Consider the following 21,921-nt stretch of genomic DNA (forward strand, 5'->3'; position numbering starts at 1 on the left):
ATTCTTGGAGATGTCTGTTTCAACAGTATCTATAAATCATATTCTATATGTTACTGTATGTTGAATGTGAGAGTTCCACCTCCATCAGGCGGTTACTGTAAGATGACATTGATGTTTACCTACTTCATATTTACCTACTTTATTATGTTTTCATACATGTTATATCTGGAAGTTGCAAACTTGGTAGAAAACTTAGTGTGTGTGCTTTTGTGTCTGTGTGTGTGTTTGTGTGTGTGGGGCTATTCATGGTGTATCAGCAGAGCAGAGAGATGAGCCAGTGTGCCTGACAGCTACAGGGTCCAAAGCAGCATCTGTGATCTGTGTGTGCATGCGTGTGTTTGTGTGTGTGTGTGTCAGTGTGCGTGGGTACGTGCATCTGTGTATCTGTGACCAGAGAGACGTCTGTTCCTGTCTGTCAATGTGTCGGGAGGGGGGGGCAAGTGTTTACCGCAGGACACACACACATATACTTTCACATACACCCCACTCTCACACACACTCTCTCTCTATTTCTCACACACACACACGTCACCTGGAGACCTCTAGACAGGGAGAGCGATACGATAGAGGGCTAGAAGGAGAGATGGATAGAGAGGAGGGAAGGATGTAAAGCATTATAGCAGGGCTGACAACTTTTCCAAAAGCCTTGGTGTGAGATTTGGTAGCACCGCTACTTGGCGTTGCCTTTTCAGCGTGAGATATACAATGTGTGGCATGAGAGCGTGAGAAATGGTTGAAATACGTGTGTCACACGTATTTCGGCAGCTCTGACTATAGAGAGCATACTGACTGGTTGCATCACAGTGTGGTATGGGAGCTGCACAGACAGGGACCGCAAGGCAGTGTTTAGTTTGGTCAGGTCTGCTGAGTTCATCATCGGCAGGAAGCTCCCAGCCCTACAGGACACCTACCAGTCACGATGCCTCAGGAAAGCTGTCAGGATTCTAAGAGACTGTTACCACCCATCCTTCAGTCTTTTTACCCCGTTGCCTTCTGGCAGGTGATTCCGAAGCATTCGGTCTCATACACGCAGACTGGACAACAGTTTCTTTCAAAGGGCCATAAGGCTTCTAAATGGACATTGATATGGACACTGATACACTTCTCACTAGTCACTTTACACACTGTCACTTTCAGCTACTGGTTGCACTACCAGCAATATTGCACTAATTGTACCCCACTTGTCTTGAGGTTAGTGTAGGTTTATAGGTTAGTATTGGTTATTATCTGTATTTGAGGTTTAGTATACTGTATTGTATATTATGTTGTATATTTAGGAGGTTTATTGTATTTTAGCTGATCAATTATGTTATCTATGTTATGAGTACTTACGGTATATGTTATGCTATGCTATGCTATGCTATGCTATGCTATGTTATGTTATGTTATGCTATGTTATGCTATGTTATTCTATGCTATGTTATGCTATGCTATGTTATGATATGCCAGGTTGCTTTGCTTTGTGTTGTCCCAAGAATTTCAGTGCCCAGTCTGACCTTGTGTTATTTTGTGTATCTGACAATAAAAGACTTGAACTTGAACTTACAGTACTTGTTTAAAATTTTTTTCTACTTCTATGTTTACTGTATGCACCAACCCACCAGAGCAAATTTCTTGTTTGTGTAGACTCGGCAATAAACCTGATTCTGATTCTAGATAGAGATAGATGAACGGAGGGATAAAGGGGGTAGATGGAGAGATCTAAATATTGAAAGGGAGAGAGAGAAATGCATCAGGAGAAGGGTAGAACAAAAAGAGACTTAGACTGTTGGCTGAGAGGGTCATTTGGTGCTTGCCGTCGGTAATGACAGAGCGAAAGACAGAGGTAGCTGGAAAGAAGCATGCAAAATCAGGATGGGTACAGCTCAGTGGTAGAGCATTCCCCCGCAGATAAGATAAGACTAGTTAGACGCTAGTTAGACCACACGCTAGTTGAGAAGCTAGTTTGGCTTGACGCTAGTTAGACAAAACTCCAGTTAGATAAGACGCTAGTTAGACTGTTAAACACTAGTTTGATCAAATTCTAGTTAGACTAGATTCTATTTGGATAAGACACTGGTTTGAAAAGATGCTAGACTAGACTCTAGTTAGACTAGACGCTAGGTAGAAACTAGTAAATAAGACGCTAGTTAGACTGGACCTCAGGTTGTTAAGATGCAGGTTAGACTAGCATTACATTGTTTTGTAAAAAAAATTGTACATACATCTTGTACATGCGCATTACCCCTGTGTGTCACCACTGTTTGTACAGGAGTATTACCCTGTGATTGAACCCTGTGTTTACCCTGTGTACAGCCCTGCATGTTTTTGGTATTGGGCATTTTGTACAGTTGTATTTTGCTAATTTGCATTTAGCTAAAATAGTATATTTTCCCATTTTCTCTTCTTGCCTTCTACAATGTCACAATTTTCACTTGGGGATCAATAAAGTACCTCTACTCCTGCTACTACAAGAAGACACTCGTTAGATAAAATGATAGAAAGATAAGACGCTAATTTGACTGGGCCAGCGGTCTTCTACCCTGGTCCTCAGGACACACCATCCTGTATGTTTCAACATGTTTCCCTGTCATCTGAAACAGACCAGGGTTGAAGACCAGTGGACCAGACACTAATTAGCCTAAATAGTAGGTAAATAAAACACTAGTCAGACTGAAATCTAGTTAGATAACACTTCTTGTTGGTTTAGTGAGTGAGGTTTTCCACTAGAGAGAAGAAGCAAGTATTTCTCTCAAGCTGCCTGATGTTTGGAAAGAGAAGTATCTTAGGAGAAGAATGTTGAGTCACTAAAAGGATTTTTCAGTTCAAGCCTCGGGCCACAGAGAGGACAAGAGAAACTATCTTAAACAGAGAGGAGGGGGAGAGAGAAAGAGGAGAGGAGCAGAGGAGGGAAGGATGGAGGAGAGATCGTCATCCCCTGGTGATCAGACCCACATCATCATCCTTTTCCTCACTGTAACTCTCTCAGGAACAGGGGTGAACTCAATGAATTCATAAACATATTAAAGCCAGACAACAGCGGAAATCATTCTTCATAATGTCTGGAAATTGATTCTTAACTAGCCCATTCACTGAGGCAACGGCTGGTAATTACACGTGGGCGGAGTCAGTGGCCTCTTTAATGGCCCGTAGAAATTAGTCAGCTATTTAAATTCACGTCTGTATCTCTCCAGACGGTATCTCTCCCCCTCCCATTTCTCTCTTGCCTCCTTTTCAATCTCCCTATCTCTGTCTCTTTCTCTCTGTCTCTCTCCCAAACCCTCCCTCTATTGCTCTCTCAATTTCTATCCACGCCATCTCTATTTCCCTCTCTCTTCTTTCTCCATTTCTTCTACCGTTTTCTATCTCCCTCTGTCTCCTCGTCTTACTCTCTCCCACCCCTTCCCTCTATCCCTCTTGACTCTTCTCTCTTGGTATCTCTTTCTGTCAAACCTTCGTATTAATCTGATGGACCCAGCTTCTTCTTCTTCTTCCTCTTAGAAAGTCTTCATGCCATGTTGAGTGTTTGAATTATAAGATGCATAATTACAAACTTGAGTTTCTCTCTTCAAGGAGATGAAAGTGTTTAGTTAATCAGTGTTCTCTTCAGTCAAGAAAACAGTAGATGCGCTCCTCCTCTGAAGATACCCTCCCATATCCTGAGGAACGTTTTGATTTACGTATTCTACAAACAGGATGTGATGGAAGTTTTTTTGAAATGTGTATTTCAACATCCCTGTACTTGGAAGGCCTGTGAGTGTGTGTATTTAGAATAATCTGTGGCTTTTTAAATGCAGATGTTGTAGCTGCCAATGTTTTCCATCAGCCTACATCCCATAATCACAGTACTGGATCTCTGTCTACTGTCACCATAACAGCAGCCAAAAGCAGTTGACTCACAACACAGAAGTTGAATAATTCACAGGTTCTAGTCGGTATACTTAAATGAGCCAACCACTTCATTTAGACTGCTGCTCCCGATGAAAGGACCATGTTTGTTTAGCCTGACAGCTAGTTAGGAGAGGGGGTGGAAAAAGGGGGGGGGGGGGGGTAGAAAAAGAGAGAAAAAGTCATAGAGAGAGAGGGAGAGTGAGAGAGTAATAGCGTGAGAAATACGGAGATAGAGAGACACAGAGAGAGATGTCAGGAATGTTAGAGAGAGAGACAGAGGGAGAGATACAGAGAGTTAGTGAGAACAAGAGAGAGACAGAGACTGAGAGCAAAAGAGAGAGAGAGGGCAAGAGACACAGAGGGAAAGAAACAAAGGCAGAGAGAAAGAGAGCGGCATGTTTGGGTAGTCTGACAGCTAGTTAGCCTTAATCTCCGCAACAATGAGATGACAGGAATAAGTAGAATGGGCGAAGAGAAAGAAAGAGATAGAGATGGAGGGGGGGATTTAGAGAGAGAGAGGTGGAGAGAGACAGAGGGGTGGAGGGAGGTATAGAGAAAGAGTTGAAGGGGGAATAGAGAGAGAGAGAGGTGGAGGAGGAATAGAGAGAGTGGTGGAGGGGAAATAGATAGAGGTGGAGGGATGATAGAGAAAAAGAGAGATGGAAGGAGAGAGAGAGATGGAGGGGGAATAGAGAGAGAGAAAGATAATCTGTCATATTCTCCATTTGTTGTTTATCCAGGTGCTTGAGATTCTGCCTCCAGTACTGACAGAGTAATGAGAGGACTGTGATGATCTGTGTGTGTGTCAGTGCGGATGTGTGTGTTATATGAATACAGGCTGCTGGGTCCCTGACTTTTTGTATTAACAGGTATTTTTAAAGGGCCGATTGATTGAAAATCCGATTTTACCTTGTCATAGTTGAAAAATGACAGTTTGGTGTGTAAAATAGACATACAGTGAACCTCAAAGTCCATTGAAACCTCTTTCCTATCAAAATGTCACTTCTCACTACTATTTTGAAACTGCAACTTGCAAACGCTAGCTTTTGAAACAGTGCAACTTGTGACGTCACAAGTTGCAGCATCAACTTTCCCAAAATGTACATTTACCCGCCCACTGGTTTTCTGGTCCAGGAACATAAACGGACGTCGTAGATCTCCACCACTTTTTTATATACCTGCGCACTGCTCTGTACTTCCACAGGAATTACAAATAAGAAAGTTAATACTTTTTCAAGATATTGAAAATGGAGCGCCGTAAATGCAGTGTTCCAGGCTCACCGGGAATCCAGACACTTTTCACCATCTTCCGAAAGAACAAGACACTAGACAGGCATGGCTGATGTTTATCTATGGGAATATCCCTATTTATTAAAGGGGCGATTGATTCCAAAACCGATTTTACCTTGTCATAGTTGAAAAATGACAGTTTAGTGTGTAAAATAGATATACAGTGAACCTCAAAGTCCATTGAAACCTCTTTCCTATCAACTTTTCACTACTATTTTGAAACTGCAACTTGCAAACGCTAGCTTTTGAAACAGTGCAACTTGTGATGTCACAAGTTGCAGCATCAACTTTGTCACGCCCCAAAATTTACATTACCCGCCCACTGGTTTTCTGGTCCAGGAACATAAACGGAGGTCACGTAGATCTCCGACACTTTTTTAGCTAGCTGCACGCTGCTCTGTACTTCCACAGGAATTACAAATAAGAAAGTTAATAAGTTTTCAAGATATTGAAAATGGAGCGCCGTAAATGCAGTGTTCCAGGCTGTACCGGGAATCCAGACACTTTTCCCAAGGAGAGTCTTCCCAAGGAACCAAACACTGGACGGGCTGTGATGTTTGTCTATGAGAAGATCCATGTGCAGTTCGACCCTCAATTACACATTTGCTTGAACCATTTCACTGAGGACAGTTTTGAAAACCTGGGACAATGTAAAGCAGGATTTGCTATGAAGCTGTTGCTGAAAAGAGGTGCTTTTCCGACCTTATGTTCATCACAGCCGCAAGCTGTAGTATGATGTTGTCGCTAACAGTTATTAGCAATGCTAACGTATCCTGCCTGTATCTAGCATCGATAGAATGTGTGATGATTTAGTTTACTGGCAATGGGGCTAATGTTATTTAATGTTCCTGACTGTGTTTCATTCAAATAAATAACCCCTGTTGTCATGTAAATCTACAATTCAAGATGCATGTTTGTCCAGATTTATTTTTCAGCAAGATATCTAGAGGAAACTGAAGCTGAGTTGAATCACGATAGTTTGTTTGCTAAGCTGTAGTGGTAACGTTACCCACCTAAGGCGATCCTGTTTTCTTCAACAACAGAAGTGGAAACAACTAAAGTAATCATTTAAAATGTTATCTAGTCAATCTGTTGAAAACTGTGTTGTGTAGACACAATAGATTTATTAGTTTGTTTTTATTTCAAGTCTCCACCTTCGTTGTTTCGATGAGTGCTGTTGGCCGTGTTGCGTCTTTGCTCCGCAGCTTCACTCGTTGTAAACCAACCAATCAACGCGCAGCTCATCTATATATTCATGAGCATACCATAAAAGGAGAAAACCTTGCGTTTTTTCCCCGGAAACTTTCACTGGTACCCCTTTTCCACCAACGCATTTTGGGGGCCGGTTCGGAGCCGGTGCTTAATTGCGAACCAGTTCTTTCTCTTTCGACAGACTGAGAACCAGAAAAGTGGTTTGTAAGTGGTTCGTACGTGGTTCGCAAAAAGCACCACTTCGGAGCTGGGATAGATTGTGAACCAAGAAAGAACCGCTTGGGTCAGGGGCGGGGGCGGGGTTACCGTGACCAACAAGACAAACAGAATCCTTTGACTGCCATTGCTCTAAGTTTTTACAATTTATATTTCAGATAAACGGTTCTTGTAAATCAGCATCTGAATTAAAATGTAACGAGAAGTGGGCAGTGTAGTTGCTGAAAATGTGCTTATTTTATTGATGAAACTGCTAATTTGTAAATTTGCTCCGACTTTTCGATAACCTAGCTAGCATCGCAGTGCAGTGCAGACACTAGTTGCGGCGTTTTATCATAATCCTATCAAATGAGTGAAATGAGAAACACAAATGTTATGAGCTATTGAGCCTATATTTAACACAAATGTAATACACAAGCACTATACAGCAAATGTTTATAAAATGTTGCGCTGATTATGCCAGTGTTGTCATACTGCTGCGAGTCCAGGGTATTGCGCAATAGCCAAGAAAACACGTTCTTCGGATTAATAAACAGCCTTTAGACAGGCTCTGCTTTGTGTTGGGCGCTGCCGCGCTAGCGTTGCTAGGAAAGATGAGACGTATACAGTGACGTAATGACGTGGCTCTGTGGTGGCTCTTTAGCCCATGGAAAAGCAAACCGGTTATAAGTAGGTTCCGTTCTTGAACCAGCTCCGAACTGGCTCTAGCACCAGCTCCGAAATATCTCCCGGTTCACTTTGGTGGAAAGGGGGTATGGATGTATCAGGGGGCATAGAACAGCACCTGGGCCATTTCCAGTCCAACCAATGTACATACCCTATTCGGAGACCTTAAGGAACAGTGTGAAATACCCCCCAAAAAACAGTCAATCACCCCTTTAACACAGTTTTGTCCTAAGACTCCTCCTCCGGTGTTCAGCAGGAGAAAAAGGTAGAACACCACTAAATAGCACCCCCTATTGGTCAACACATAGAGGGCCGGACTCTGTCTCTCCAGCCACCCTCAAGCACTGCGCTGACCAGCTGTCTCCGGTGTTTACCCACATCTTTAACACCTCCCTTGAGACATGCCATGTGCCAGCCTGTCTCAAGTCCTCCACCATCATCCCTGTGCCCAAAAAGCCAAGGCCAACAGGACATAATGACTACAGACCCGTCGCCCTGACCTCTGTGGTAATGAAGTCTTTCGAGCGCCTGGTGCTGGCACACCTTAAATCCATCACTGACCCTCTACTGGACCCCCTGCAGTTTGCCTACAGAGCCAACAGGTCTGTGGACGATGCAGTTAACATGGCCCTCCACTTCACCCTACAGCACCTGGACTCCCCAGCATCCTATGCCAGGATCCTGTTTGTGGACTTCAGCTCTGCCTTCAATACCATCATCCCCGCCCTGCTTCAGGACAAGCTCTCCCAGCTGAACGTGCCTGATTCCACCTGCAGGTGGATCACAGACTTCCTGTCTGACAGGAAGCAGTGCGTTAAGCTGGGAACACAAGTCTCTGACTCCCGGTCCATCAGCACCGGATCACCTCAGGGCTGCGTCCTTTCTCCTCTGCTCTTCTCCCTGTACACCAACAGTTGCACCTCCAGTCATCCGTCCGTCAAACTCCTGAAGTTTGCGGACGACACCCCCCTTATTGGGCTCATCTCTGGTGGAGACGAGTCTGATTATAGGTGGGAAGTGGCCAACCTGGTGACCTGGTTCAGCCAGAACAACTTAGAGCTCAATGCTCTTAAGACTGTGGAGATGGTTGTGGACTTCAGGAGGAACACAGCCCCACTCACCCCCATCACCCTGTGTGACTCCCCAGTCAACACTGTGGAGTCCTTCCGCTTCCTGGGCACTATCCTCTCCCAGGACCTCAAGTGAGAACTGAACATCAGCTCCCTCATCAAGAAAGCACAACAGAGGATGTACTTCCTTCGGCAGCTGAAGAAGTTCAACCTGCCAAAGACAATGATGGTGCACTTCTACTCAGCCATCATTGAGTCCATCCTCACCTCCTCCATCACCGTCTGGTACGCTGCTGCCACTGCCAAGGACAAGAGCAGACTGCAGCGTATCATCCGCACTGCTGAGAAGGTGATTGGCTGCAATCTGCCTACCCTCGAGGACCTGCACACCTTGAGGACCCTGAGGCGAGCGAGGAAGATTGTGGCCGACTCCTCCCACCCTGGACACTCCCTGTTTCAGTCACTCCCCTCCGGCAGAAGGCTGCGGTCCATCAGGACCAATACCTCACGCCCCAAAAACTGTTTCTTCCCTTCCGCTGTTGGCCTCTTCAACAAGGCCAAAGGACCACACTGACTCAAATGACTTCTTGCTTAAAACACACTGCTTTTTGCACTGCATTACAATAATGGTATCTTGTAAATTTGTATTTTTTGTAATATTTGTATTTTTGTATTGTAATTTACGGCAATTTATATTTTATTTTATTGTATATTTAATTCTATTCTAATCCCACTTAGTACTGCTAGTTTATACATTTACATTTAGTTATTTAGCAGACGCTCTTATCCAGAGCGACTTACAGTAGGTAACGTGGGTGGTCCAGTAGAGGGTCAGTGATGGATTTAAAGTGTGCCAGCACCAGGCGCTCGAAAGACTTCATTACCACAGAGGTCAGGGCGACAGGTCTGTAGTAATTATGTCCTGTTGGCCTTTGCTTTTTGGGCACGTAAGGGTGAAGTGCCTTGCCCAAGGACACAACGTCAGTTGGCATGACCGGGAATCGAACTGGCAACCTTCGGATTACTAGCCTGATTCCCTCACCGCTCAGCCACCTGACTCCTTTTATGTACCCTTAGTATAGATAGTCCACATATTTAAATTTTAGGTATATGTTTATTGTATGCACCTTCCTGCCAAAGCAAATTCCTTGTCTGTGCAAACTTTCATGCCGAATAAATCCCATTCTGATTCTGATTCTCCTTCAGGACAGTGTGGATGGAATCATGGCGCCATCCTGTGGATAGATATGTAACTGCAGGATTGTGTGTCTCCAGTGGGAGTGCTGGGAGGTCGTTGTTTGGTGGGAGAAGCCTGAACAACTGAGCTGGGGCCACAGAGGGTGAAGAGGAGAGGAGAATAAACGAGAGGAGTTTAAAGGAGAGGAGAAGAAAGGAGAAGAGAGGGAGTAAAAAAAAGCAGTGTAAAAATCAGTCTGTCTTCATCATATTTATTGCCCGTCATTATTAACCAGCATCACAAACAAACGTCACTGCACACAACATTGACAAACTCCCAGCAGGTTGTGTTTAAACAGAAGTGGAGGAGAGGACGGTGTCCAGACAGACAGATACACGGACACGTTAGGACAGAATGTTTCCACAAGGCCCATCACGACTGTCTCACACTCCCCCAGAACAGTGGCTGGGCCAGACTGGTGTAACTGGACACCATAAACATGTCAACGATGGCAGTCCGTGTCCGTTCGTCATTTCTGGATGGTAGGGTTGATCTTCTCTGGGCCAGCCTGTTCAGACACACGCAACTGATGTTACCTCAGACAGAGATGGGGTGTGTGTATATGAGTGCTTACATCTGTTTTTAAACATCTGTTTCAGAAGTGAGGTGTGTGTACGGGTGCTTACCGTCTGTTGCATGTCTGCTCCTCCAGGTAGAGACTTCTGAGGCGTGTGGAAAGCCTGCGAGAATGGAAACGTTAGTCGGAGAGATTAGCCAGGACCTCTGTCGCTCTTCCTCTCTGTCTCTGTCCCCCTCTCTCTCTTTCTCTCTCTTCCTCTCACTCTCCGTCCCTCTTTCTCTCTCTCTGTCCTTTGCTCTATCTCTCTTCCTCTCATTATGTCCCTCTCTATTTCTTTTTCCTCTCCTCTCTCCTCTGCGTTCTAAGTTTGTATTTCCACCACTGGGAGGTGCTCTGTAGTTGGAGACCTTCACTATTGATGTGTATTGATAACACAGCAGTATCAATGGGTCAGGTATAGAAGTCACAGGTTCAGATGTACTGGATAAATCAGTGTGCTCCATTTGTTGACCAATAGGGAGTGCTCGAAATGTTTTCTCTATGTTTGCCCATAGGGAGCGCTCTAAGAATAAACCTTCACTGGTTGAGCGATGTGACACGTGTGCAGGGAGCGGCCACACAAAAACACATGCTTGAGTCGGACAACAAAATTCCCTTGCTGCTTTTCTCCCATCCTGTTTTCCTTCCTCTGAGGGCAGCCAAGAGCAACGATCAGCCATGAATCAAACCCAGTACCTTCTTGCTGTGAGGCGACAGTGCAAGGCACAGAGCCACAATACCACTATGAGGGATCATCTATACGTGCTGTAGATGTTGACCCACTGTGATGCTGTATATGTGTTTTGAATATTGACCCACAGGAGGCGCTCTATGTGTTGACCAATAGGGGGTGCTATTTAGTGGTGTTCTACCTTTTTCGCCTGCTGAACACCATCAGTGGACTTGGACCTGCTCTTGACCACCTGCTTCTGAGGGGAAGTTGTTATTTTTGTTGCTGTTACAGCCTAGAGGAAAGAAGACAGGCCATGATTAATTCACCTGGAGGTCTGGGTGTCAATGGTTGGAATGGAATGGAATTTAAAACAATTCTTGGAACAGACATGATATTCTCACTTTATCTTGTGCTGCCTCCATATTTGTAGTCCTCTGTGGTTTGTAGTTCTCTAGTCGTTCCTAAATGTTGTCTTTCAATGACTCAGATGCTGTCCTCCTGTCTGTGTGTCTGGAGTTAAACACAGATGACTGAGGATGAAGCTTCTGTGCACTTAAACACTCACACACACACACACACACATAACACAAACACCTCCCGCTCTCTCTCTCTCTCTCTCCTCCTCTCTCTCCATCTCCTCTCTTTCTCCACCTCCTCTCTCCTTCTCTCTTTCTTTCTGGCCTCTTCCTGTCTCTCCTCTCACTCTCTAACTCTCTCTCCCACTTTGTCCACCTCTTCTCTCCTTCTCTGTCCTCTCTTTTTCCTCTCTCCTCTCAGTCTAATCGGGTGGAGGTCACCTGTGTGTGATTTTTCATGTATGTGTGGTGACCTTTAGTTGCAATACAACTGACGACATGTCTCAAAATCATATCAACCTCCCTCCCTCCCCCCCTCTCTCTCTCTCTCTCTCTCTCTCTCCTTTTCCCTTACCCCTCTCTCCCTCTTACCCTTTTTCACCCCCCCCCCCCCCGCCTCACAGAATAAACAGACTGGGGCGTTATCTGTTCAGCTGTTACAAAAGCACTCCCAAATTTAATGGATTGTACTTGTGTGTACTTGTCTGTGAGTGCATGTGTGTGTGTGTGAATGTGTTAGTGTGTCTGAGTGGATGTGTGCATGTGTGTGTATATGTGAGTGGATGTGTAAGCGGATGTGTTTCTGTCTGTGTGTGTGTGTGTTGGGTGAGGAGAGGGAGAGCTGACTTCGGATGTTTTACCCGCACAAAGAGTCCACCCTTTCTAAAGGACGTGATGTGAATTGTGTCCTTGTACAGGATTGACGTCCACACACAACAGGACGGAAACTGTACCCATGGCAACGGCATGTGCCTAGCAGCGTGGCAAGTGAAATAACTCTGGGTTTAGACCGATGCCCCCCGCCGCGCTAACACACTCACGCAGATAAACACTCATTCAGTCACAGGCAACACATACACATTCACACACACACTATACACACACACAGAAAAACACATACATCCTTGCAATCAAGCCTTGGACAGTTCCTGTTGCCTAGGTTACGGTCCACTATGATGGTATGGTTCTATTAGAGAAGATTTGGTTGCCAAGGTGAGGTGACCTGGCATCACCTAGACAACACCCTGACAACCTCAGTGCCTAGAATAGAGGAGCACTGAAAAGAAAAACTATCTTCAATCATCAAGGGTTAAGTGAATGACAACACCTAGTTGTTCCTTACCTTGCTGCTACCAGGAGATCCCAGCTCTCACACGTCTCACTTAGACCTGTAGAGACCAGTTGAGACCGATGGAGACCAGGAGAGACCAGTAGACACAAGGATGGGACAAGTTGAGACCAGTAAAGTATTGTAGAGACCAGTAGAGACCAAAGAGAGACCAGTAGATACCAGATGAGTAGATATAAGCAGAGACCAGTTGAAACCAGTAAAGACCTCTAAAGAATAACAGAAACTAGTTGAGATGCACAAAGACCAGGATAGAGCAGTAGAGAAGAGTAGACACCAGTTGAGACCAGTAGATACCGGTTGAAGCTAATAAAACCAGTAGAGACCAATTGAGAAAAAAAGACTGACTTAAGAGAATTAGACACCAGTAGAAACTAGTGGACACGATTACAGACCAGGAGAGACGGGTAGAGACCAGGGGAGAGCTGGCAGATACAGGGGAGGATGGAGTCTTCCAGTGTTCTCTGTTCCACCAGCAGACGCTGAGCTCTGAGGAAGAGAGGAGAGACGGACAGAGGGAGGAGGGAGGAGCGAGATTGAGGGAAAAAAATTATGTGGGAAGGAGAGTGTGGAGGGGAGGGGAGGTAAATGGAAAGAGAGTGGAGAGAGAGGAAAGAGAGAGACGGAGGAGAGGGCAGCAAGAGAGGAAGTAAATCAAGAGAGTGAAGAGAGAGGGAAGCAAAAAGGAGGTAAATAGCAAAGGTGGAGAGAGAGGAGAGGTGAGAGATGGGAGCAAGAAATTAGGTAAAAAGAAAAAGAGTGGCGAGATAGGAGGAGGAGGAGGAGGAGGAAGGAAGAGAGTGGAGGAGGAAGAAAAAGAGGATGAGGAAGGGAGACAGAGAATGGGAAGAGGAGGAGGTAAATGAAGTGAGAGAGGGAGAGTGGAGAGAATTATGAAGTTCTTCTTTTGTGAGAGCAGTGACAGAGACAGTAACCCCAGAGGCTCTTGCAAACGTCATAGTACAACATCCATTATCTTTCTCCACACACACACAAAATACACACGAAATGCAAACACGCATTCAAAAAACATACACTCAAAGGACTCATCATTATGACATGCAAGAGAGAACAAGAAGGCAAACTATCCCAGTATCCAGTTGTCAGCCTTTTAATGATATCTTTCAAAACGTACAGATTCTGAACACAGAGACAGACCAAGCGTCTGTCTGTCAGCAGACAAACTCCCCTGGAGCTCTCACAGCTTCTAGAACTCTCTGCAGCTTCACATCGTCAAGCTAACGTCCTCATCCTTCAGTGCCTGGCTCAACGACCCATTCAGTATAAACTCCTGAGACCCAATAATTCATTTTTGTCCATTTTAGAGGACATGGGTTTTGCGATAGTACTTTTGCCACCTGTCCTTTGTGTTTATATCTTTTGTCATCCTGGGCTTTATAATCATGTCACAAATGTGAATGACCTCGGGAATTGCCATGTAATTCATTTTAGTTACATAAGTTACAGATGCATTACCCATAAGAAAACTATGTTGACACCGTAACCCTAACCCTATGACATTTCTTGTCCTTTACAATTTGTTTATCCAATCCAAAAGCTTATGTTATGTCAAGTAAACATTTGTTAAACTATTTTTTCCGGGTTTTAGCGATATCTGCATGCAAGGTCACCAAAATAAAGTGCACTTCTGGCACAGCATTTGACAAAAGAGCACCACCAGGGTGTGGTTGTTCCTCACACTTCTGTCTCCCTGCCTGGGTCTGGGGAGGGGCTCTGCGAGAGAGGTGGTCCCTTCTGTCCCCCCCCTTTCTGAGTGAGGGCTACGTTACTAGGAAACGATATCCAGGCTATGGGCGTGGCTTCAGCAACATCTCGGGCAGGACTGTTCATCTGTCCGTTCTCACTCCTCGTCCTCCTCCTTTCCTCCCCCTGTCCCTCTCTCCAGGCCTGGGGCCCGAGGTCCTCCGGAGTGTGTGTGCCATCAAGGGGGCGCTGTAGGAAGTCTGGCAGGGTTAGCATCTCTCTTTTCAGCAGGCCTCTTTGGTCCTCCACACTACAGCAGTACGGGGCCGACGACAGCAGCTCCATCAGACCTGCAACACCACAACAACAACATCACCCACAACAACAACATCAGCAACAATAATATCAACAACAATTTAGGAAAGGTTCATACAATAGAAGACCTTGTAGAAAGCAGTTGTACAGTGTAGTATGGTGTGTGTATGCGTGTGTGCTTAAAAGATTGTCAGACAGGAGGTCCCTCTCAGACAGGAAGTTCGTCTCACCATCCATGTCGTAGGGCCTTCGTGGGGTCGGTCTCTTCTGCCTGGCCCTGGAGCAGTCCTCTGGAAGGGGGGCGCCCGTGCTGCTGCTGTCCCAAGGGAGGGAGCTGCTTCCCTGGGAGGACATGTTGGCCGGGGGGGGCAATCTGGAGGTGCCGGACTGTTCTCCACCTGGGGAGGGAAGGTGGGATGGGAGAAGAGTTAGTCACACACACGCACAAAAATACACACAATTGTACACACAAAAGCACACTTCCATGCTCACAGACACAACTGTACACAAACACACACATTAGTATGCACACACTCGTTCTTCCTGCATACTGGCCTTTTACTCTTTCCAGTGTTATGTGTTTGATGGTCAGAGAGCTGACCGTCCTGGTCATACTAAGGACATCTCTGGTCCCAATCTGGAAGATACACACACAGACACACACAGACACACATGCAAACAAACACACGTTAACCATTATTTTAACACCAGTACTGTGGTAGTTCATACAGAATATTTTTGACTGTTCCTCACCATGGTAACAAGGACGTCTTGTGGTCGCAGACGGTGCTTCTGCAGGAGAGGGTTCAGCACTTCCTGTAGAGTCTTACTGGACTTCACTACAATACCCATAGTGCCCCCTGTCCAGGCCAATGACACCCTGAGAAGACATTCACACAGCTTGGAGATGAGTACTGTTTCCTGTCATCCTTCCTGTGTGAGATGGGGAGTAGGCCTACTTCCTGTCATACTTCCTGTGTGAGATGGTGAGTACTTCCTCTCATGCTTTCTGTGTGAGATGGTGATTACTCACATGAGGGAGATGCTGAGGTCCAGATACACCTGCTGCTCCTTCAAAATGGAACTGTCCTGGTCCATAGAGAGAGGCTGGAGGTAGCACACACACACACACATACAAACAAACAAACAGACACACACACACACATTTGTAAGGGGTATTTGTATACATGCAGTGTAACTATATGTGTGTATATGACGCTCACTTTGTTTTTCCCTTGCAGATAGATGGTGACATCAGAGAGGGGGAGGCCCCTTTTCTCACACAGGCCAATCAGCATGCTCCGAATGGGGAGCCCTGGCCTGGTGGGAGCCAATGAGGCAGTGCCATCTGGGAGATAGACGCAGCAGTACTTCTCAGCTCCGCCTACACTAGACACTTGTTCTCCTTGCTAAGTAACAGAATAAAATGCATTAGAATACATTATAATAAAAGTCAATATAGAGTCAACTAAAACAGAACAGAATAGAAGTCTCACCACAGCACCCGCTTGTCTGGGCATGCTCAGAGGGTCAGATTGCAATGCAGCAGCATGATTGGCTAGCTCTGCTGAGACGGAACAGCACAGAAGAATCAGAATAGGTTTTACTGCCAAGTAGGTTTACACATATGAGGAATTTGCTATGGTAGGTTGGTTACTAACAATAAGTATCATAGTAAGGTAGTATCATTGTAGCATTGTAAATAGAAAGATAAAGATGAAACAAGTACTGTAGTACTACCAGCTGCTACATGCTGGACAAATGCCACACATTATGAACACACACACACACACACACTTACCAAACATACCACGCACCAGGCATGTGTACACTTACTATAAACACACACACACATCCCACACACTTACCATGCACATAACATCCCCACTTAATTTCCCAATTAACCAATCAACTAATTAACACATCAGCCAATCCAACCTCCCCAAGATCCTCTCTTGTCCTGCCGTCTGTCTCGTGAGAGTTTATTGGCCAGACCTCCTCCTCTCTTCTTCTCTGCTCTGTACTCCACAGGGGGGCTCCTCCCTGGCTTCAGCTTTGACCCCTGGAGGAGCACACACAACCCCACCCCCCTGCTCAGACACTGACCTTTCAACTCTGTCACCCACAACTACCATCTTGGCGGACATCTGAGAGCCTGTGTCTTCTAGGACCTCTTACACCATGTCCTGACTGAATGCAACGTGAGCGAGCGTCAGTCACAAAATCGTCTAGATGCCTTGTTTTCTATTGGAATGTCCTAAATGGCCTCGGGCAAAACAACACAACGCAGCTCTTTTTTGTTTCTATTTACTTTCTGTTGAAAAGCTCTGTAGTGCACGGTGTTGTGGTTACGTGTTTTTTTTACATGACATAACAGAAGCAAATAATTAACGGATTCCGTGTGGACAGATACTGGACAGATGCAACGCATTGGTCGGACTCTCACTTCCTCTTAGGACATGGCGTTTGGAGCTTATTCTACTGCCTTTTCTGTTCTACTACCTCTTTGAGCTTGCGTTCCGCCACCCTGCTTGCGTCAGAGCGGGAGGGGCTACTGTTGGCGCTGGCGTGCCCAGCTTGGGGGCTCTGTGTGAGGGTAGAGAGCTCCGGCAGTGGCCTGCCCTCCACGTCAGCCAGCATGCAGCTCTGAAACAGCTGGGAGCGCACGAAACGGCGGTAGCTGTCAAACTTCATCAGCTTGAAGATCTGCAGGAGGGGAGAGAAGGTAAGGAAAGAGAAGGAAATTAGTTGGGGTTTAGAGGTCAGGTGTTAGGGGTTGGAAAAGGATCTGGTGTTGGGGGTTTATATAGAAAAGTTATAGGAACAGATTAAAGGTCAGGGGTTAGGATAGGGTCAGGGGTCAGCGTAGGGTCAGGGGCTAGTATAAGGAAGGTTCAGGGGTTATTATATGGTCAGGGGTTAGTATGGGGTCAGGGGTCAAGAGTTATAATAGGGTTAGGGGTCAGTATAGGGTCAGGGGTTAGTTTAGGATTAGGGGTCAGTTTAGGGTCAAAGGTTATTATAGGGTCAGGGGTTAGTATAGGGTCAAGAGTTATAATAGGGTTAGGGGTCAGTATAGGGTCAGGGGTTAGTTTAGGATTAGGGGTCAGTATAGGGTCAAGGGTCAGTACAGGGTCAGGGGCTAGTTTAGGGTCAGGGGTTAGTAAAGGGTCAGGGGTTATTATAGGGAAAGGTCAGGGCACCTGTTGCTGAGCGCTGTTGAAAATGTCAGGTTGCGGGTTCCTCATGTCCTCTTCAACACGGACAGTGTCATCTACGTTGACAGAATATCTGGCGCTGGACGACAGGAAGTTGGTGTAGATGGACCGAGCTTCCTGGTTCAGCTGGGGATAGGAAGAGGTGGAGTCTGACACTGAGCACCCAATCATTGGCTGGTGTATAGATGGTGGCGCTGGTCTCGTGTGTGTGTGATTGGCTGGTATGTAGGGGGCAGGACCTACTTTGTCTGTGTGATTGGATGGTATGTGTCGGAACCTCTCGCAGGCCTGCCAGAACAGGATGTTTTCATCACTGACCTCTGACCTCAAGAAAGCCTGGAGAGACATGAACCAGTCACACAGGATGCAGTCAGACATGTCAACACAAACCATCACCACTAACTGCCACCACAATCAGTCACTATACCAGTCTGTCAGCTAACACAATCACACTGTCAGATTTAACTGAAGTCACAAAACAGTAACAACAACCACAACATCCAAAACAGACAAGAGAAGGGATCTGCCTGCCTGCCTGCCTGCCAGTATATTGGTCGGTATGTTGGCCTGTTTTACTGTCTGTCTATCTGCCTGTCTGCCTGTGTATCATCAAATCAAATCAAAATTGATTTGTATAGCCCTTTTTACAAGCAATGTCACTGAGGGCTTCACATACGCCCATAGAACTGCCCCTCAACCAACCTAAACCCTCAAGGAAGACAAGGAAAAACTCCCAGAAAAACTCATTAGAGGAGAAAAAATTGAAGAAAACTTGGGAGGAGCAATTCAGTGAGGGATCCCCTCCTCCAGAGACGGTTGGTGAAAGAGAGGTGCAGAACACAGGCTTAACATAGTCATACAGCAGGGAAGTGTCAATGGGTGTTGAAACACCAAAATCCAGTGTTCAACTTCGGTCAGAGTTGGTAAATGTCAACTGTCTGTATGAATACAGATACAAGATGTATCTGTTTGTATGTCTCTCTTTCTGCCTACCTGTCTATCTAAGCTCAGGACCACAGTATTTTTATTAGTGAAGATTTCAGAGTGAAGTGTTTGCCGGTTTCTCAATTACAGTAAAGCTTCTATGCATACGCACACATACACACACACGCAGTGCTCACCACATGCACAAACACACTGCTCACCGCATACATCCTCACCAAGATCAATCTCTATCTATATCCCCCGCCCACATAGTACCAGACAGCAGGGGTGAGTCAGAGTTGGGCTTCCCAAAGGGCCTGCAGGCACTGGGGGGATGAAGAAGGAGGGAGAGAGGTGGGTAAGAAAGGAGGGGAGGAGGAAGGAAGGAAGGAAGAAAGGAAAGAAGGAAGGAAGGAGGGGGAAGGGAGGATGGAAGGAAGGAAGGAAAAAGGGGACGGGGTGAGGAAGGAAAGAAGGAAGGAAGGAGGGGGAGGTGAGGATGGAAGGAAAGGAGAGAAGTGAGTAAGGGTAAAGGAGTGAGTCAAGGTATAGAGGTGAAAAGGAGGGAGGTGAAGGGAGGGAGAGGGAGGATGGTGAAGGGAGGTGGAGGAAGGGAGGTGGAGGAAGGGAGGTGAAGGGAGGTGAAGGGAGGTGGAGGGAGATGAAGGGAGGGAGGTGAAGGGAGGTGGAGGGAGGGAGGTGAAGGGAGGTGGAGGGAGGGAGGTGAAGAGAGGAGGGGAGGTGAAGGGAGGTGAAGGGAGGTGGAGGGAGGGAGGTGAAGGGAGGTGGAGGGAGATGAAGGGGGATGAAGGGAGGTGGAGGGATGGTGTGATTCCCTGTGAGCTGACCGTGAAGTACAGGACTCCTGTCGGGTCCTTGAGCAGCCTCTCAAAGCTCACGGCCCAGCTCGCCACCTTGCCAACGCCACTCCCCCCGCCGCTCGGCACTGTGGGTAGGCTGGAGTTGCTGCTGGAGGTGTGGCCTAGCTCGGCCACGCCCCCCCGCTCCTCAGGTGCCACGTTCAGCTCTGCAGGGGGAGGAAACCAGGAGGGCCAATCATATGTGAGTATGCTGTATCTATGTGACATAAACAGCTCTTTTGTCACACCAGATGGACATAAAGTAATTCTCATGCTGAGGTTGAAGCAAAGCCACAGTGTCACCACAGAGGAAGTAACACAGAGGGGAGACTGTCTTTGCAGACATACATGCTGGTGGAGAAGACAGAAACCTTGTGTCACTTCCTGTTTGACTAGAAGGGTGAATGGAGGAAGTCGTTGTAATAGCACCTGCATCTCACACGCAAACATACACACACACAACGCTCGCACACACAGACATGCAACACACATGCATGCACACCAACATCCTCCTCACGTATGTGCAGGTGACAGAAACAGTAGATGAAGAGTGGATGAGGGGTGGATGAGATGTTACACAACGTGTTGGATGTGAAGAGAGATAAACTCACCTCCATCAGACGCAGCCAATGCCTGTAGACGGAGAGAGAGGGAGGAGGTAGAGGGGTTAATGAGAGAGAGTGAGAGAGGGAGTAAGAAGGTGAGAGGGGGGGTGATGAGAGAGGGATGGACAAAGAAGGAGTGAAAAAAGAGAGCAATAGAGAAGGAGAAAAAGAGTGAGATGGGGAGAGAGTTGGGGGTAGTGAGAGAGAGAGATGACGATAAAAATGGAGGGAAATAGAGGGGGGAGACAAAGAGGGAGACAGAAGGATATAGAGAGAAGAAGAAGGGGATATGGAGAGAGAGATAGAGAGAGAGGGAGATAAAGAGAGAGATGGGAGGAAAAAGCGAGAGATAAAAAGATAAATGAATTATCAAACCAGAAGAACAAAACTTACTTTGCAAAGAAGACTATGAAGTTGAAAACACACACACAGAGACACAAGCACGCACACACACACACAGTAAAACATGTAACATAGAAGTATAGGCCGACTTACTGGATGTATATTGGTTATTCCAAGGTGGTCGTGCCTTAAAAACATGCTCTCTGTGTGAGAGTGTGTTTGTGTGTGTGTGTCTAGATGACTCTGAGAAGTTCCCATCAACTTGTACAGTACTTCTGCAGCTATCATCGTCACTTCCGGGATAGAACAGGAAGTATCGCCATAGCAACATGCCACAAGAGGATGTGCGGGCATTTGTCAAACCCTGATAGTCAGAAAGACACACACTCACAGATAACAACACACACTGACACGCTCACTCACAGACAACCACTCACACACACACACACACACAGACAAACACATCCGCACACACAAACAATGACACACCTACCAGACACACACTCACACAGATAACCACACACAAACACACAGACAAGCACACACACCCACACTCACAGACTAACACATAATCACACACACTGAAAGTGAAAGTAGACTACGTTTACGCCAGAGCTGCACTGAGCCTCCTTGTCAGGGGAACAGGCACAGTGTGTGAGTGTGTCTGTGTGTGAGCATGTGTCTGTGCAGTACCAGTACTAGCACATTTGGCGCCCTAGGCAAGATTTATCACGAGCACCCCCCCCCCCCCCCCCCCCCCGGTGCCGCCGCCCCCCCCGGGCGTGCCGCCCCCCCAGCCCCAACACGGACATATGACGTGGCACGGTTGACGCCCTTTGCTGGTAGTGCGGGACGGTTCATTAATGGATGCACTTCGGAAAATGCCGCCCCCCTCTTCATGCCGCCCAAGGCTGCCTATGTCGCCTATAGGAAGGACCGGCCCTTTGTCTGTGAATATGCCTACATGTGCATGCCTGCATGTGTGTATGTGTGTGAGTTTATGTAGGTATACCTGCATGTATGTGAGTGTGTGCATGTGAGTGTGTGTATGCCTGCATGTGTGTGTAAGCCTGTGTGTGTGTGTGAATGCTTGTGTATGTATGCCTGCAAGTGTGCGCATATGCTTGTGTGTGTGTTTATGCTTCTGTGTGTGTGTGTGTTACCCTGGTACTGCTGAGCTCAGTCTGTCGTTGTTCTAGCCTTCTCTTCAGGGAGGTCCTCAGGGTGAGGTGTGAGAAGCTCTTGCTGATCTCCTTGAACACCTGGTTTCTCTACACACAACATAGGATGACATGAAGCCAATAAAGGCAGGGTAGGCAAGTTGCGCGAAGCTAGCTATTTTAGCTTCTTTTTGATTTTTTTTTAACCAAAATATCCCACCTCCTCCCTTCAAAGTCACTCCCACAAAACTACAGTAACGAGCATTGAGTGGAGGGGCAGAGTGTGCGCAGGCAGG

At 46.5% G+C, this 21,921-nt stretch overlaps 1 protein-coding gene and 1 long non-coding RNA gene across 3 annotated transcripts; both read right to left on the reverse strand.

Annotated features, from left to right (window-relative positions):
- Window positions 1-9,757: 9,757 nt before the first annotated feature.
- LOC136933722 (uncharacterized) lies at window positions 9,758-12,978 on the reverse strand. Its single transcript, XR_010874830.1, has 5 exons — window positions 12,492-12,978; window positions 11,195-11,303; window positions 10,993-11,085; window positions 10,188-10,241; window positions 9,758-10,069 (listed from the first exon to the last, which is right to left on the reverse strand). It is a non-coding gene; the product is annotated as an uncharacterized lncRNA (long non-coding RNA).
- Window positions 12,979-13,592: 614 nt separating this feature from the next.
- Window positions 13,593-20,692, reverse strand: LOC136933602 (regulator of G-protein signaling 14-like). 2 transcript variants are annotated; one of them, XM_067229065.1, is made up of 14 exons: window positions 20,619-20,692; window positions 20,130-20,151; window positions 19,507-19,685; window positions 17,978-18,070; window positions 17,720-17,860; window positions 17,019-17,222; window positions 16,455-16,578; window positions 16,013-16,080; window positions 15,740-15,925; window positions 15,550-15,623; window positions 15,270-15,396; window positions 15,072-15,153; window positions 14,747-14,914; window positions 13,593-14,551 (listed from the first exon to the last, which is right to left on the reverse strand). In XM_067229065.1, exons 1-14 carry the CDS (start codon window positions 20,661-20,663, stop codon window positions 14,193-14,195), a joined length of 1,872 nt encoding a protein of 623 aa, XP_067085166.1. In that variant the 5' UTR covers window positions 20,664-20,692; the 3' UTR covers window positions 13,593-14,192. The 2 variants fall into 2 exon arrangements, with proteins under 2 accessions (XP_067085166.1, XP_067085165.1); XM_067229064.1 differs by having other exon boundaries at window positions 16,013-16,083.
- Window positions 20,693-21,921: the final 1,229 nt, after the last annotated feature.

This window comes from Osmerus mordax, chromosome 25 (assembly GCF_038355195.1).
Source record: "Osmerus mordax isolate fOsmMor3 chromosome 25, fOsmMor3.pri, whole genome shotgun sequence".
NCBI lineage: Eukaryota > Metazoa > Chordata > Actinopteri > Osmeriformes > Osmeridae > Osmerus > Osmerus mordax.

Excerpts from the sequence above, each read along its gene's own strand:
- LOC136933602 (XM_067229064.1), bottom strand. The coding sequence starts at position 20,663 with ATGTTTTTAAGGCACGACCACCTTGGAATAACCAATATACATCCA. Across the intron at positions 15,397-15,549 it reads GACCTCAGCATCTCCCTCAT|GGTGTCATTGGCCTGGACAG; the intron begins GTGAGTAATCAC and ends ATGTCTTCTCAG. Across the intron at positions 15,154-15,269 it reads AAGACGTCCTTGTTACCATG|ATTGGGACCAGAGATGTCCT; the intron begins GTGAGGAACAGT and ends TGTATCTTCCAG.